General features: G+C 36.6%; 1 protein-coding gene across 4 annotated transcripts in view; it reads left to right on the forward strand.

The window, feature by feature from the left end:
* Positions 1-16453, forward strand: part of Slc4a7 (solute carrier family 4 member 7) — an 89082-nt gene that overhangs the window by 47457 nt on the left and 25172 nt on the right. For all 4 annotated transcript variants that reach the window (XM_052190361.1, XM_052190363.1, XM_052190362.1 and 1 more), the window contains 6 exons: positions 862-949; positions 2910-3056; positions 5933-6039; positions 8086-8260; positions 11364-11497; positions 12720-12965. In XM_052190361.1, the coding sequence (XP_052046321.1) occupies positions 862-949; positions 2910-3056; positions 5933-6039; positions 8086-8260; positions 11364-11497; positions 12720-12965 (897 nt within the window). The remainder of the gene's footprint in view (positions 1-861; positions 950-2909; positions 3057-5932; positions 6040-8085; positions 8261-11363; positions 11498-12719; positions 12966-16453) is intronic.

Below are 16453 nucleotides of genomic sequence, written 5' to 3' on the forward strand. Positions count from 1 at the left end.
CACCTCTTGGGGCTGAAGGGGCAGTGGAGGCAGGAGGGTCCAGAGTTCAAGGTTACCTCTGGCTATACTGTAAGCTAAGGCCATTCTGAGATATATAACTCTTTTCTCAAAGAGGAATTAGCATGGAAACAGTGAAGTGCTGCTAACCTGTAAGCCTAGCAAGCAGAGACTGACTGAGCAGTGTGATAGCAGATGCTCAGAGGATTATTGCAACTTTGCTTGTTTTGTCACTTCTGACCAGAGTTAGTTGTATAATCCAGGAGGATATAAAAGAAGGAAATTTTTATGAAAAAACACTTTTTTAGTAACTGTTTTACACTAAGGAAGCTGGGAAAGAAAGAAATTATGACTGCCTTTTGTAGTTTCTTTTTTTTGTTTTGTTTTTGTTTTGATTTTGTTTTTTTTTTCTCGAGACAGAGTTTCTCTGTGTAGCCCTGGCTGTCCTGGAACTTACTCTGTTCCAGGCTGGCCTTGAACTCTGAAATCCACTTGCCTCTGCCTCCCAAAGTGCTGGGATTAAAGGACCACCATCACCCCGGTCCTTTTGTAGTTTCTTGATCTGAGTTTTGCTTATTTTGTTTAGTATTTGAAATAAGATTTCCTTTAGCCTCAGCCGAGGATGACCTTGAACTCAGATGCTCTTTGCCTCTGCTTTCCAAGGGCTAGAACAGCAGGCTTGTCCACCACACTCAGTTAAGATCTGCTTTAAATAGAGTTAACATTATTTTATCGGTACCTGTAGGTGCTTGCAAAAGTCTCAGTGTTGTTCCTATGTTTATAATAGAATAATTTTTGAAAGTTTCTAGATTTGTGTATATATGTTGCTTCTTTTAAAATATGCATATTTTAATCTTTTCTTAGGTTTTTGTTTCTGTTACTGGGCCCAGCAGGGAAGGCCCCACAATACCATGAAATTGGCAGATCCATAGCAACTCTCATGACAGATGAGGTAATTAAAATGCAGTCAGATCCTTGTGAGCTGGACAGTAGATATGCAATTATAGTCCATTCTCTCAAAGTAAAGCTTATAAAGTTCTCTTTGATGTCTGTGCTATTTTATTTCGTATTCATATTCTAACACATGCCTTTGTTGAGGCTTTAAGACCTATTGCTCGGGAATAGGTAGTTTTCAACCTATATTTCATTGATCGTATTGAAATTTTGAAATTTGTTTGGTCCTAAAATTTCTGAATGTTTGTTTGGCCTTTCCTTGGAACTTCTCTGTGTCTCTTTACCACTCTCTGGTTTGGGGATGTCATGGTTGGCTGTAACTTCTTTAGTGATCAGCACTTCTGTTTCTTTGTGAGAAGGTTCCAACAATTCTTGCCAGACATTACAACGCATCTATCTGTCCAGGGCATCAGAATCCTTGGATATCTGAACCTGATCTGTGTCAACTACTAATACTTTTCTATAATCCGTTATTTTTCTGGTTTCTGACCTTTTAATTTAAGTGACTTACTAATTTTTATCTATATTGATAATAACATGTTCATGTGTAACTAGAATTTCATGATGTCCTGATTTGTGTGTGTGTGTGTGTGTGTGTGTGTGTGTGTGTACCCAAGCATGCCTCAGACGCAGAGCCCAGGCTGGCCTTTTCCTTGGGCTCTTGGCAGTCTTCCTATAGCCCAGCCCCTTAAGTTGCTGGGGTAATGACATGAGCCATCACACTTGCTCTAAGTTCAGATCCAAACTCTTTCCTGGTATTGTCAGAGGACTTTGCTGTCTTCCCCATGCTTGCGCCCTGATAGTGCCTACCCCTCCTCACTTTGCTCTGGCAATAGCTGCTTCCTTTCTGTTTCTTGGATGAGTTTTTCTGTTTATACCCCTATATGTTACAAAGGTGACTTGTGTTTTCATCAACCCTACCCACTCTACCTGTAGCTCTATTTCCCCTCTGTTTGGTGTTTGTTTTTACAAAGTCTTGCTGTCCAGCACAGACTATATTCAAACTCACAGCAATTCTCCTGCCTCTGTATTCACTTGTCAGAGTTATCAGTCTTTTCTGATAGGCAGACATTTTCTTGACTGTCTACTTTTCTCTGTCAGCTTTCTGTTCTGTACTTGGCCTAATTTTTTTATTTGCTTGTTTTTTGCTTTTTGAATGTTTGCTCCTCTTGGAAGCTTGTCATTCTGGGTAATTATGTAACTCACTGTTCTGCCTGGGAGGACTGCATTGTTTTGTTTTGTTTTGTTTTGTTTTCTTTTCTTTTCTTTTCTTTTTTTGGTCACATACAGCATTGCACCTAACAAGTTAACTTGTCATAGTTAACTAATAAGTATTTGTTAAACAAAGTAACTTCTTTGTTCATAATTATTCATTCAAGGTAAATAACACTTTAATAGCAGAAATAGAATGACCTGACATTATTGTTATGAATTAATTTTTAACAAATTACTGTTTATTTGTGAAACTTTTTTTTGTATTAACGCATCACTCTTTTTGGTTGTTTGTTATTGATTCATCTGTTAATAGTAATAATGAGCTAAATATTGCCAGGTGGAGTGGATGCCTGCCGCTGATGAGATTTTATGTCATTTGTGTGTGTGTGCATGTTTGCGTGCAACTTTATTTTTGTTATTTATTTAACGTGTGTGTGTGTTTGTGTGTGTGTGTGTGTGTGTGTGTGTGCGCGTGTGCGTGTGTGTGTGTGCAGGAGGGCGGAAGGTATGTGACATGTTAGTGCAGGTCCAATACAGTCCATAGGATTGTGTCATCTCCTTCAGAATTGACAGAGAGCTATGAGCCACCTCACAGTCCTGGGAACTGAAAGCCTGTCCTGTGAGCAGTGTGTGGTGGTAACATGGACTACCCCAGTATTTCTGTATCTAAAGTGCATTTTATAGCACAGGTGGATTTTTCTTTCTACTGTAAAATCCTGTGCTCGCTATGTTCTTTTTTGTAGATTTTTCATGATGTGGCTTATAAAGCAAAAGATCGAAATGACCTCCTATCTGGAATTGATGAATTCTTAGATCAAGTAACTGTCCTTCCTCCCGGAGAGTGGGACCCTTCCATACGCATAGAGCCACCAAAAAGTGTTCCTTCTCAGGTAAGAGTCTAGAAATATACTTTGGGACTTGTTTTCGTCTTTTAAGTTAAAAACTTTTCATGAAAAATGTAAGTTATGCGTTTTTATGACACAAAACTTAGAACTATTTGCAGAGCTCAGTGAGAGCTCTTCTTTAGCATTGACTCCTGGCACTGAAAATAGTGAGTAGCGCTTGGTGGTGGTAGATCAGAGGATGGACCAGTATTACCAGGCCCCTGTACATCTCTACCCCAAACAGATAATGTTGATTGTTAGCTGTGTGATCATGATATTTATTCTGTTACCTGGACATGTAGATATTTATAGTCAGCCTGTTGCTTTCTTTGTTATTTGCGTCATTTTAGGTGGATCATTGTATAGGTTTTTTTAAAAAAATCTACATGTGCTATTCCTAGTACATTTGCTTCACAAAAACAAATATTCACAAATAACTTTGGGGTGCTGGTTCTTGAGCACTTTAAATAGTATGGAATAATTTGTTTTTGCATCTTTGGGAAGTTTTTGGCATACACTTTTGAACTGTATCACTTGCCAAGTATGAGCTTTAACAAGTTGTTTGTTTCTTTATGAAAATTGCCTTATGTGAGTTTCTTTTTTTTTCTTAGGTCAATTCAATTCTGATTCATTTTGTTTGCCTGGTATATTACCCATTTACCCAGATTTGAAATTTTCATAAAAGTTTTATCTATTACACTCTCTCTGACTTGTGATGTTCCATACTGATATATCAAGTTTAGCTAGTAGGCTAATTACTTATTATATTTTTCAAATAGGAAATTTTTTTTAAATGTGGATATTTTTCTACTTCATTTCTGCTTTTAGCTGATTTTCTTCAGTCCTACTATCTTTCAGTAAAGATTTATTTATAATTTTGGTATATTTAATTATTTTGTTTGCTTGTTTTAGATTTATTTTATATGTATAAGTATTTTGCTTGCATAAATGAATATGTACCACACACATCCCTGGTTCCCGGGATCAGATAACCCAAGACTGGGGTTATGCATACTTGTGAGCCACCATGTTAATGGTGGGAATTGTACTCAGATCCTCTGAAAAGTAATAGCCAGTGTTCTTAACTGCTGAGCCAACTCTCCAATCCCTATCTTTTAAAATGTTTTCTAAAAGAAAATTTTGTTTTGAGACAGTGTTTTACTGCATAGCTTTGTGTACCTGAAACCTACTATGTAGCCAGACTACTTAAACTTGCAGTGATCCTCTTGCCTTAGTGTCTTAAGTACTAGAATTGGAAGAATGAGCCACTGCTTTATAGTCTCATATTGTTTTAGATACTACTCAGACTATAATATTTAGTATGTTCCCTTGTTCTATAATGTGTTCTGTTTCCCCTTTGATCTAAGATATACATTCGTTTTATCTTTGGCATTTTCAAATGTGACCTTACTTTTGTAATCTTGCTACTCTGTTAATATGGTAATGTATTTCTAAGTCTTTGTACTTCAGGGGGCTTTTAGGACTACATGTCTTACTGTGTCTCTCTGTTGTTCTCCATGTATTCCATTCCTCCCTCTTTTTTTTTTTTAATCTTTTTTTTTTTTTTTTTTTTTTTTTTTAAGATTTATCTATTATATAAAAGTACATTGTAGCTGTCTTCAGACACCAGAAGAGGGCATCAGATCTCATTACAGATGGTTGTGAGCCACCAAGTGTTGTGGGATTTGAACTCAGGACCTCTGGGAGAGTAGTCAGTGCTCTGAACCATGAGCCATCTCTCCAGCCCCCCTCTTTTCATTATATGTACTTATTTGCACACAGATATTTCTTTAGCCAGTTCTCTCTTTGGGTAACTTGAAATATTCCTTTTGTGTTAACATGGGGGAGAAGATTCTGTATCTTAGAAGTGGTTTTTTGTTTTGATTTTTTAAAATTAAATATAAGATGATACTGAAGTAATTTTTTGTGTTACTTTCCTAATAAAAATACTTTAATAATTGGCTTTCTCTTTCTCTTTACTTTTTCCTCTGTCCATCTTCTTTTTCTGAACTTGCTTTGTAGCCCAGATTGATCTTGAAGTCACAGTCTTCCTGCCTCAGCCTTTTGAGAGCTAGCAGTGTAGGTTTGTGGAGAAAGTAGTATCTTTAAAAGTTAAATTTTTTCCTTGGTAATTAACCACAGTATTCTAAATATTTTGGTGAAATATTTATTTCTTTGGGAGAATGCTTATATTCATAGCTAGGCTGGCTGGTATTTTGGTTGGGTTGTACAAGAAGAGGGAGTCTTACTTGACAAAATGCTTCCATAGACAGGACTATAGGACATTTTCTTGATTGATACTTGATGGATGTGGAAGGGCCTAGCTCACTGTGGGCAGTGCCACCCCTGGGCTGGTGGTCTTGGATGGTATGAGAAAGCAGGCTGAGCAAGCCATGAAACGCAAGGAAGTAGTGTTCCTCCATGGTCTCTGTTTCACTTCCCGTCTCGGGTTCTTAGCCCTTACTTCCTTCACCAAGGACTGTGATCAGGACACATTAGTTGAAAGAATAAAGCCTTTTCTCCCCCAAGGGGCTTTTGGTCTTGGTGTTCAGCGTGTTGGTCAGCAGTAGTAGTTTAATAAAACAATAGCTATTGTAGAATAGAAATTTGACATGGTTTTATGAATATATCTTATAGTGCATTGATGTTAGAATATAATAAAGAAAGGATTGTAAGTTTAAAATATGAACAAAAGTAGATGGTAAATTATTCTAAATTTATCTCCTTTTTAATTGCTATTATTTTAAAAAGTTATACTAGGAAACTTTTTCCCCAGAGAATACTTGGGTAAAATCCTTATGAGATGTAATATTCCCTCTAGCCATCTGAGATACCAGTTTTCTTAAAATTGAATTCTGAAAATATATTTTTGTGGAATTCAGGAAAAAAGGAAGATTCCTGTGTTTCCCAATGGATCTGCTCCAATGTCTGCTGACCCTCCTAAGGAGGCGGATCATCATGCTGGGCCTGAGCTGCAGAGGACTGGACGGTGGGTACACATACTACTTTGGGGATTTAGGAAAGGCACCAACAGTTGTTTTTAATTCCTCAAGTATTTGGAACTTAATCTTGTACTTTTAGTTTTGTGTGGTTTTAAAAAATGCATTTTCTATACGATAGTATGACATTAAGGGAAATTTTCATACATTTAAAACATTTTTAATAATATATACCAATCTTTATTTTAAAATAATGGAACATATACTCAGAATTATAGTATGTGGGTTTTTGGTGACCTCTACAGAAGGTTCTAAAAGGAAATATGTATCTTTTTCCAAGTTAAAGAATTATGGAATGAAAATGGAATTGTACTGAATGATTTTTGTACATTGTGCAAGATTTAAAATTTATGTGAACATTTCTTTTTGAAATAATACAAATTTAGATGGACAAGCATGATTAGTAGAGACAAGCAGACCCTACAATTAGCATCGGGAAGGTTTATTAGAGAAACTAGAAAGTTAATTTTAGAGTAAAGAATAGAAATGTAAAATGTAATAAAATATGTTTAAATTACTTTGCAGTAGTTCATTGTGACAGCATGCCCATACTGGAGAGAAGTATGGCTCTTGGTATTGCACAGTGTACGTACGGGTAGTCACTGTGGAACAGAAGGACCTGGAGTGAAAGCTTTATAAAATTAGAATATCGTATATACATACTCACTTTTGACAAGAATAGTAACTAATATATTCAGTGTAGACTTAAATTTGTAATCATTGACTAGAGAAGTGTAAGAGCCTTTATGAATGTAGCAGAATAAGATTTTATCTCTATGCCAATAGTGCTGGTCTCCTATTAGCTGCAGCCATTTGTTTGTACATTAGAGGTACAGTTAGTTGCTGAGAAATACCAATGCCTACGATGGATATCTTAAGCACCTGAGAGCCTCCTTTGCCACCTGCTTAACAGTCAGTTGTTTATTTGATGGTGGCGATTTATTTTCTACATTGTCATTGGCAACTTCTTAATTTAAAACTGATTCCTTTTGCTACAGATTATAGAATCACTTCTACATGTCAACATGCCTTCATGGTTTATTTTAGTATTTAACTTTAAAAAATTAGTGTGGTAAAGCTTGGAACATCCAAACCCTCTATAGCTTAAATTTAACATTTATCCATATTCTTGTATTTAGTATATACATAATCACCCATTTCCTGAAGCATAAGACTGTTCTGAATTTCCATTTCAGCAGTATTTATTTGGTGCCGTCTGTATACCAGGAAGTATTCAGCTAAATTGAGATATGACATTGAACATGAAGACTCTTTATTTCCTAGGATGTTTATATTTTACTGGAACATTTTCAGATTAAAAATATCAAAAAAGCTTAATTTTTTTAAAAAAGTTGAAATGGTATGGCTTTGATGTTTTAATGCAAACATAGATTTTTATACTTTCTAAAACCTCTTAATTTTATTAATATAAACTTATATAAATAATAGTAAACAGAAATAGCTTTTATGGTTTTTCTTTTTCCCAAACAGAATTATTCATATAAATAAATAGTTAAAAGTCATAAGAGTAGTTATTAGTCAACTTCAGTATTAAAAGCGTAGCATGCCACAGTCACACTAAGAACTAAGTAAGATATAATTGCCTTCTCTGTACTTCTGCCCCTTGCCTTTCAGATCTGTATTATAGATAAAGAATAGAGTTGCATTTGCACATTTACATGAATGGCTAGTTAGGTTTTGTTTATTGTATGTTTATTAGTGTATATACATATATATACACTATGTATATATATTTGCATTCAAAGTTAAAATTGTTCCCTATAAAGTCATTTGCCCGCAGCCTTTTCAGCATATAACCCATAATATAATGTTTCCTTTATTTTAATGAGCTATATCTTTCCTCTGACATCATTTCATTAGAGTCAATGAGCTTATCTTCTGTAAGTTATACTGTGATTTAAATTTTTATTGACAAAACAGTAAGCACCTACAATTTTATGTAGCCCATAGATTTAGTTTGAACTAGTTAGAATCCTCTAGTCTACAGCTTGACGAGTTTCATCTCACCTATTTAGGCTTTTTGGTGGTTTGATACTTGACATCAAAAGGAAAGCACCTTTTTTCTTGAGTGACTTCAAGGATGCATTAAGTCTGCAGTGCCTGGCCTCGATTCTTTTCCTATACTGTGCCTGTATGTCTCCTGTAATCACTTTTGGAGGGCTGCTTGGAGAAGCTACAGAAGGCAGAATAGTGAGTACAAAAGATTGCTAGTGGCCAGGCTCCCAGCTCCTCAGAGGCAAGTGTCTGTATGCATTTGTCTCACTATTCGTGCTTGTATTTGAAGAGTCTCCCCACAGCATTAACCTGTCCCCAAGCAGACTTCCCCCAAAGGTAATTGCTGTGGAAAACATGGGGAAGACATTTGAACAGGAGAAGATGCACAGTTGAGGTAATAAATAAATAAATAAATAAACAAAAAAACCAAACAGTTTTATACTCCCTTGCTTGATGAAATGGCTATAAATTGAGTAAGGGGATGTGTGCATTGTGGGGGAGATGCTTTGGGTGGGTCATGGTGGGAAATGTACCCATGGGAGTCCTCATCTTGTGTCCTGTTAGCTCTTATAGGATCAGGGTTATGGCCCCAGCTGGTGACTGAGCTGAGACTGTTCAAAACAGCAGAATGTGGCTGTAGAGAGGGTGGGATTTTAAAGTTACATTTACTTTCATTTTGCTATTAAATCTGTTTGAACATTGCCAAAGCTTTTATTTGTAATTGTATATGGCCTCCCCCCCCCCCCTTTTTTTTTTCATGTGAACGTAGAATCCCATTTGCTGTACATGCTGATACCGTGCTAGGAACTGATTCTTCATAAAATCTTGAATGGCATATTATGGGAGGTGTAAATATATTTTAATGGCATATAGGTGACTTGATTTATAATTTCTCATTTCTGAAGTTTTTTTTAAATAATATTTACTATTTAAAGAAATTTTGTATTTTTATAGATAAAAGGTAAAAAACAATAGCTAAATCTAAATGGCAATAATTATTCAATATAAAGGCATATCTTTTTTAGAAGATGAGGTGAAAAACCTAAAAATTGAAAATGTCTAATTCTGAATTTATTTTTTGTTAGATTCCTTTCTACCTTTTTGACTTTAATCATTGTTTCAAGTATACATGTTTTTGTTGTTTTATGTACTGTCAAAAATAGTGCTTGTAACATTGCCATGCCCTGTTGAAATGTGGCTTAGCTGTTAGCTCTTGGAAGCATTGCTGCTTGGCTCATGGACTGTCACTGTCTGTCTTCTGCTTCTGCCCTTTGACACCATGTGCCAAGACTGTGTTTCACACTAGAGCAGGGAGAGAGACAAGTGTAGTAGGACCACCTGACTGGAACATGGGAGGGAAACGGTAGCCTGTGCTTGCTGGACTGTTGCAAGTGAGAAAGGACAGCTGTGGAAATTGAAGCTACAAAAATGGAGAAAGCAAGCATTTTACAGAAGAAACCATGTGAATGTATGGTGTTTGCTTCCAGTGTCCATTACAGAAATGGCATTATAGGGAACTCATTTTTAGAGGTTATATAGTAGCAGAAGAAAGTACAAATATTGGACCATTCAAGTGTCAATGAGGGTTGAAATTGAGGATTGATTATAGGGAGAGAAGGAAAGGTAGAAAGTTAGCTAATTTATAGACTAGAAGGAGTAAATTGGCCCAACAAATTAGCCAGAGCCTTAGGATGAAAAGTGTGGGATGTAAAGCAGTTCCACACTGGGAAGAGGTAGCTTGGGGGTCTTACGGCCTTGGTGGGTAGGGATAGTAAAGGCATTTTCTGGTGGTGGTGTCTGTATTTTTAACCCACAACTTGGGCGGGGGGGGGGGGGGTCTAGTTTGTGCTCACCTGCTTCAGTTGAGTTGTGTGATATCCTTTTCAGTTTTTACTTTTTCTTTTTCTGAATTTCACATAGATGTTTCCACCTTCTCAAACTCAATTTAAAATGTACATATTTTAGTAGAATTAAGGAGTTGGTGATGAGGACCTGTGTTTTGTAGTAAAGCCCTATTTTTCAAAAAGAAAACATTCTTTGCATTTAACATTATTAATATGGTTATTCTTTTCTTTCCCCCCCATATTGCTGATAGTTCAATTATATTTTATTCTGCTACTTTGTGATTCTGTTTTGGATGATGGTGTTAGACTTGATGGAGAGAATTGCTCCATTTGTGTGATATGCCCTAAGTAGCAGACAGGGTTTGAGGGCGCCTTTACAAACACTAGTAGAGTAATAATTACCATCACCTGCACTTGAAAGTGAAGGCACTTAGAGGGGAACAAGTCGCCCCGCAGCTGCTCTCCAGACCCTGGTCCTGCAGGCTTCTAGGCAGCCCTGTTTTTGCCTGGTCTTGTACTGTCTCTTGTTTCAGGGCCTTTCTTTCTTACTACTTCTTGTCTTGCCTTTACCAATCCTGGCCTTTCTCCTTTCTGGATAGCATATCCTAGTTGGCCTTGAGTTTAGGACTGATAAATTCTTTTCCTTTTTCTCTGATCTTACCCTTTGTCTTGTGGCATAGTACATTGTCATTGCTTTACCATCTAACCTCATTTTGCAAGGCTATAATGCTGATACTGAAATCCAGTATTACTATGTCTTACTCACTAAACTCCTCTGAGTTATTGTCCTATTTTGTTTCATTTTGATGGGCTTTAATGATAAAATAACTAACATTGTTTTTGTGATTTTTTTTTTTTTACACATCCCCATCTACCTTATTTATGTTACTTATATCATTTTGAAGTAAATCAATTAAAGCTGTCATTCTAATTTTCAAAAAGTATATGGAAAGTTGCTTTTATGGAAAACAGTGAGAAAGGGTCACACATTTGCCTTCTTATTTATATTGAGTAATGTGCTTTTTATTTTCAGAATGAAAAATACTTACTTCAGTCATATAAAACTAGTAAAAATAACACATGATTTTCTGCTTGCCTAGGCTTACAAATAAAACAGCACAGAGGAAAATCTGAAGCCCCGTGTCTCCCCTTATGCCTTGTGTTTTACTGTATCGTGTGTTAAATTAAGGATGCTTGCCAAAACTTCAATTAAATATGCAAAATAAACTAATTTTATTGATATATTTGATATATTTGTAATTTGCATATATTGATATACTTGATATATTTGTAATCTTCCATATATATGACTTAGTTTTAAAGCACAATACTGTCGTTGCTTTGATTTTGTAACTACTTGGCTACTACCCATGTTTTCATATGCTTACATATGCTATAGTAGGTTAGGGATAATTTTTTGATGTATTTCTTTTGTTCATTTTCCCCTTAAACAGAGTGCAATAGAATCTCTTTTTGGAGCATCATTAACTGGGATTGCCTATTCACTGTTTGCTGGGCAACCTCTAACAATACTGGGGAGCACAGGTCCAGTCCTAGTATTTGAAAAAATTTTATTTAAATTCTGTAGGTAAGTAGAAATTCTTATCCCCTGTGTTTGTATACCTGTTAAGTATATGTTATGTTGTACTGTTTGTAAACAACATTTGGCTTTGTTAAAAATATGTGTATCTTCACTGTCTTTGGGTTTTTTTATGTAGTTGTCCTACCAAGGTTCCTATTACCATTCCACCCCAGTAATTTAGAGATGAGGAAAAATAAGATTGGCCATCAGTGCTAATTTAATGGATTGGAGTAATGATAAGCAAATCACTTGAGGAACAATACAAATTTTTAGTGCTAACAAAATTAAACCTGTTTGTTAGGCGAAATGTAGGTCTTACAGAGGAAATTTACACTGAAGTAGATCTTGAAAGCCAAGGGCTCAAAGCCATCAAATTGTAGGGTTAGTATCTATGACTAGGCTGTTGGGTATCACAGGCATACTGTAGTTAATAGACTTTGAATTCAGCATTAGCAATATTGTTCCCTATATGACATATATGACTTGAGTCTTTTAATCTGAAACAATGTAGACATTTTAATACTTGATTGTTGTCATTCTCTTGCTCTAGTTCTCTGTTCACTGGTTAACCTGAATATAATTTTGATGTAACATGTTCCACTGACTAGTAATCAATGAAATGACTTAAAGTATAGCCTTTTATAGTAATTTCTTATTTGAAATTCTATAGGTATAGTGGTGGTAAGATATTGGGGTAGTGTTGTCTTTACCCTACTGACACATACGAATTCTTTATCTTCAGAAAAAGTCAGCCATGGTTGTTTTTTTTTTTTTTTTTTTTGGATTTGGTTTTTTCGAGACAGGGTTTCTCTGTATAGCCCTGGCTGTCCTGGAACTCACTCTGTAGACCAGGCTGGCCTCGAACTCAGAAATCCGCCTGCCTCTGCCTCCCAGAGTGCTGGGATTACAGGCGTGCGCCACCACCGCCCGGCTGCCATGGTTGTTTTTAATCTGTTATTTGTTCCCATAGCTGATTGCTAAAGTGAGGTCTAATGGTTTTATCCCTTTATTGCCTAGCATATTTTGACTGTAAATCTTTAATAAAGTAATCAAGTCTCCAATTGAAGCAAAAGACACAGAGCTTCATCTAATCATTACTTGGCAATTTGGTAATTGTGATTTTTTAAAAGGGATCCTATGTTTGTGTTTTTACTGCTTGTTATGAAAAACTTTAGGTGCAAATCTGTATGTACATGGTGATCCTGTCTCCACTTATATTTCGAAACAGAGATTATCACCTTTCCTATCTATCATTAAGAACCAGTATTGGTCTGTGGACTTCTTTCTTGTGCATTGTATTGGTCGCAACAGATGCAAGCAGCCTCGTTTGTTACATTACTCGGTTCACAGAAGAAGCTTTTGCGGCTCTCATTTGTATCATATTCATCTATGAAGCTTTGGAGAAACTCTTTCACTTAGGAGAAATATATGCATTTAATATGCACAACAACTTGGATGAATTGACCAGTTACACGTAAGTGCTTCTATTTCATCCTTATGTTAAAATATAGTTTTTCTAAGATACCAGAGCATAAGAAAGATGGATTTTTTTTTTAAAGTGCTGGCCATAGAGCCATAGTAGTATACACTTTTAAAATTTTAATCCCAGGACTCAGGAGACTGAGGCCAGAGTAAATAACACAAGCTAAAGGTTCACCTGGGCTACATAACAAAAAGAAAGAAAATGGAATTTTTATAATGTAGTATTCATTGTGTTTAACAGTATCTGGTAATTGAAATATTTATTTCAGATGAACTTTTGGTAAAACATTCACGAGTAGAATTATAATTGATGAAGTTTATTTACTTTGGTTTATGAATGTAATACCAACTTTCCCAGTTACCTGGGAAAAGAGGCTTGATACGATGTTGCCAGATCAGGTTGGCCTTATGAGCATGTCTGTAGAAGACAGTCTTCTATGGATAGAAGATACCTTGAGATATCTCAAGAATGGAGTAGCACCATTCCCTGTGCAGGGCATCTTGGAAGTGAGCTGAGAACTGGTCTGCACATGCTTCTTGACTATGGACGCAGCATGCTGGCTTCTTGAAGCTGCTGCCACTCTGCCTTCCCCGTAGTGATAGACCTGGAACTGTGAGCTAAAAGGAAACTCTTTCTCTCCATGTTGCTTTTGTCATGGTATTTTATTAGAGCAATAGGAAATAAAACTAATATAACTGAAATAACAAAGTAACTGAAGTATGTGGTCTTCTGTTGGAGTTGGGTTGGCAAATTTAAATGTTATTAGTCAGGGTTCTCTAAAGGAACAGAGCTGATAGAATGAAAAATGTGGGGGTGGAGGGGTAAGGGGAATGGGAATGGTTTATTAGTTTGGTTTATAGGATCATTCTACAATGAAGAGGCTGAGAACCTATAGTTGTTCTGAGAGGCTAGCTGCTGTCTCATCGGTCCTGGGTAGGTGCTGGAATTCTGGAGAATTTCTGGAGGGCTGCTGAACTTCATTGTACCTTGGAATCTGAAAGAAGTTGGTTCTACTATCAGGGCGGCCTCAGTGATGGTAGACTGCAGGCAAGCAGGCAGAAAGCAAAACTTTCCTTTTTCATGTCCCTTTGTCTCAGCTGCCACCACACAGTTGTCAGTCTATGTTCTGTGTGTTTTCCTGTATTCTTTAATCCCTCTTAGGTATATGGAAGGATGTAGAGTGTATTTTTTGTACTCAAGTATTCCTCACACTTTATATTATTATGTTTTTAATTTATAGAATGTTCAACAAATGTTCATCCTTGCATATAGTATACTGCTATCAAGAAAGGTATTTCATTAGTACTTTTTTTGTGTCACTAGAGATGGAACTCAGAGCTTTTTGTATGGTAGGCAATCTTTATCACTGAACATTTCCAGCCTTTCATTTGATTATTTTTAAAAGATAAGGTCTCACTATATATTCTTAGTTGATCGTGATCTAGCTACATAGACCTGGTTGGACTTGAACTCTGACTTCTAAGTGCCATTCAATTCATTTTGTTTTTGCTTTTTTGGGAGTGGGATTTTATAAGTACTATATTATTAACAGCATTTCTACCCAACCCTTTCCCCTCTAACTCTTCCCAATATCCATTCCTTTCTTAAAATCATGATCTCTTATTTTATTTTATTATTAGTTTTCTTTTCGAGACAGGGTTTCTCTGTGTAGCCCTGGATCATGATCTCTTATTAACTACTATTTTTGCATATATGTGTATACCAGTCATACATACCGACACACATGTGTATATAAATACAACCTGCTGACCCTAGTTAATAGTGATCAAATATGTATGTGTTTAGGGCTGACCATTTGGATAACCCATCGGGATTTGTTCCTGTCAGAAAATGAGTCTCCCTTTCATAACAGCCATTAGGTGTCTGCAGCTCTTCTAGAGGTAGGGCCTTGTGAGATTGCCTTCATTCCCAGTGGAGTCTCTGCTAATGTCACTGTAGGTCTTGACTGTATTGCTAAGATTTCATGGGTACAGCTTTGCTGCCTTATGTAGAAGGTCCGATGTTCTGGTCCTCTGGCTTTTATAGTCTTTCTACTCTCTCCTTTGCAATATTCTCTGAGCAGGTTGTGTTTTAGATACACCAATTGAGGAAAGACACCCCACAGTCATTTGTTTTTTGCATTTAATCCATTGTGGTTCTTTGTAATGATCTCTGCTGCAAAAAGAAGCTTCTTAGATGAAGGTAGAGATTGCACATAGTTGAATATATGAATTTCTAGAATGTAACTAGGAATTGTGCTAGTTTAGGAAGGTGGCAGTAACTTTGCCTCTCACCCTCAATAGCTAAAGGTCGTTGGCTGGGTTATAGTGCTTGATATAAATCCCCTCTGATTGAATGGGAAATGAAAATTTTAAACTTTAAAATAAAAGAAGATTGGGAAAGTCATATGTAGTAGTTGTAAAGCGTTGCAGATATTGATTGGGGTTGCAGAAGGTGACTCAGTGGCTAAGAGCACTGGTGCTCTTCTAAAGGCCCCGGGTTCTATTCCCAGCAACGGGGAATTGTAATTCCATGTATGTATGTATGTCTGTCTGTATGTATGTATGTATGTCATTCCAGTTCCAGTGGATTTGATACCCTCACACAGACATACATACAGGCAAAAATCAAAGCACATAAAATAAAACTAAAACAGATTCTTAAAGTTGGAGATACATAAAATTAAAATTCAAATGATGTTGAAGCCAGATCTTTTCTAACAGTTGTGTGTGATGCAAATGTGGCTCTCCACTCCATTGACTTGGAAGGAGAAATGTAAGCATTAGAACACAAAAGTGTACTGGAGAGCTGGTTAATGAGTGGACTGTGTTTGTTGCCAAAACTGACACTGGAGTCCATTCTCTAGGACCCGCATGGTGGAAGGAGAGAACTGTCCTGAAAGTTGTCATCACTTGACCGTTACCTTGGGGTGGGGGTGGCCAGCCTGGGGGTGGGGGCTCATGCCTGTAGATAGCACCCGGGAGTCGAGAAGACCAAGAGCTCAAAGGTAGCCCTGAGTAAGTTTGATTGCAGTGCTAGCTATAAAAGGCAAACAGACTCAAAATAAACAAAAACAAAAGGCCCTAAGCCACAGATCCCTTTCCTCGTCTCTCAGTCCTTTTTTATACCCTTGTTACCTTCTTTGCACAGTCTTAGCCTTGGACAAAGTAGAAAGGGATCTGAAAGTTATTGTATAACACTCACCTACTTGAAAACACTAGATACTTTGATGCTCAATCTCATGTGTAATGTCTTTTTTGTGTCTTCTTTGCTTGGTATTTTGGCATTTACAAAGTGGTAGTTGAATTAGTTATGGACTGCTTTCTCATTTTAATCATCTCATATCACATCTGAATTTAAAACTTTTATTTGCAGAATAGTGAGTATTACTGGCTAAGAACGTAGGTAGTGATAGCCTATTATACCTAAGGCTCTGGCTTCTATCCCTAGCATTACAAGGGAAGGGATGGTTTCTTATC

The sequence above is a fragment of the Apodemus sylvaticus genome, chromosome 8, assembly GCF_947179515.1.
Source record: "Apodemus sylvaticus chromosome 8, mApoSyl1.1, whole genome shotgun sequence".
Classification (NCBI taxonomy): domain Eukaryota; kingdom Metazoa; phylum Chordata; class Mammalia; order Rodentia; family Muridae; genus Apodemus; species Apodemus sylvaticus.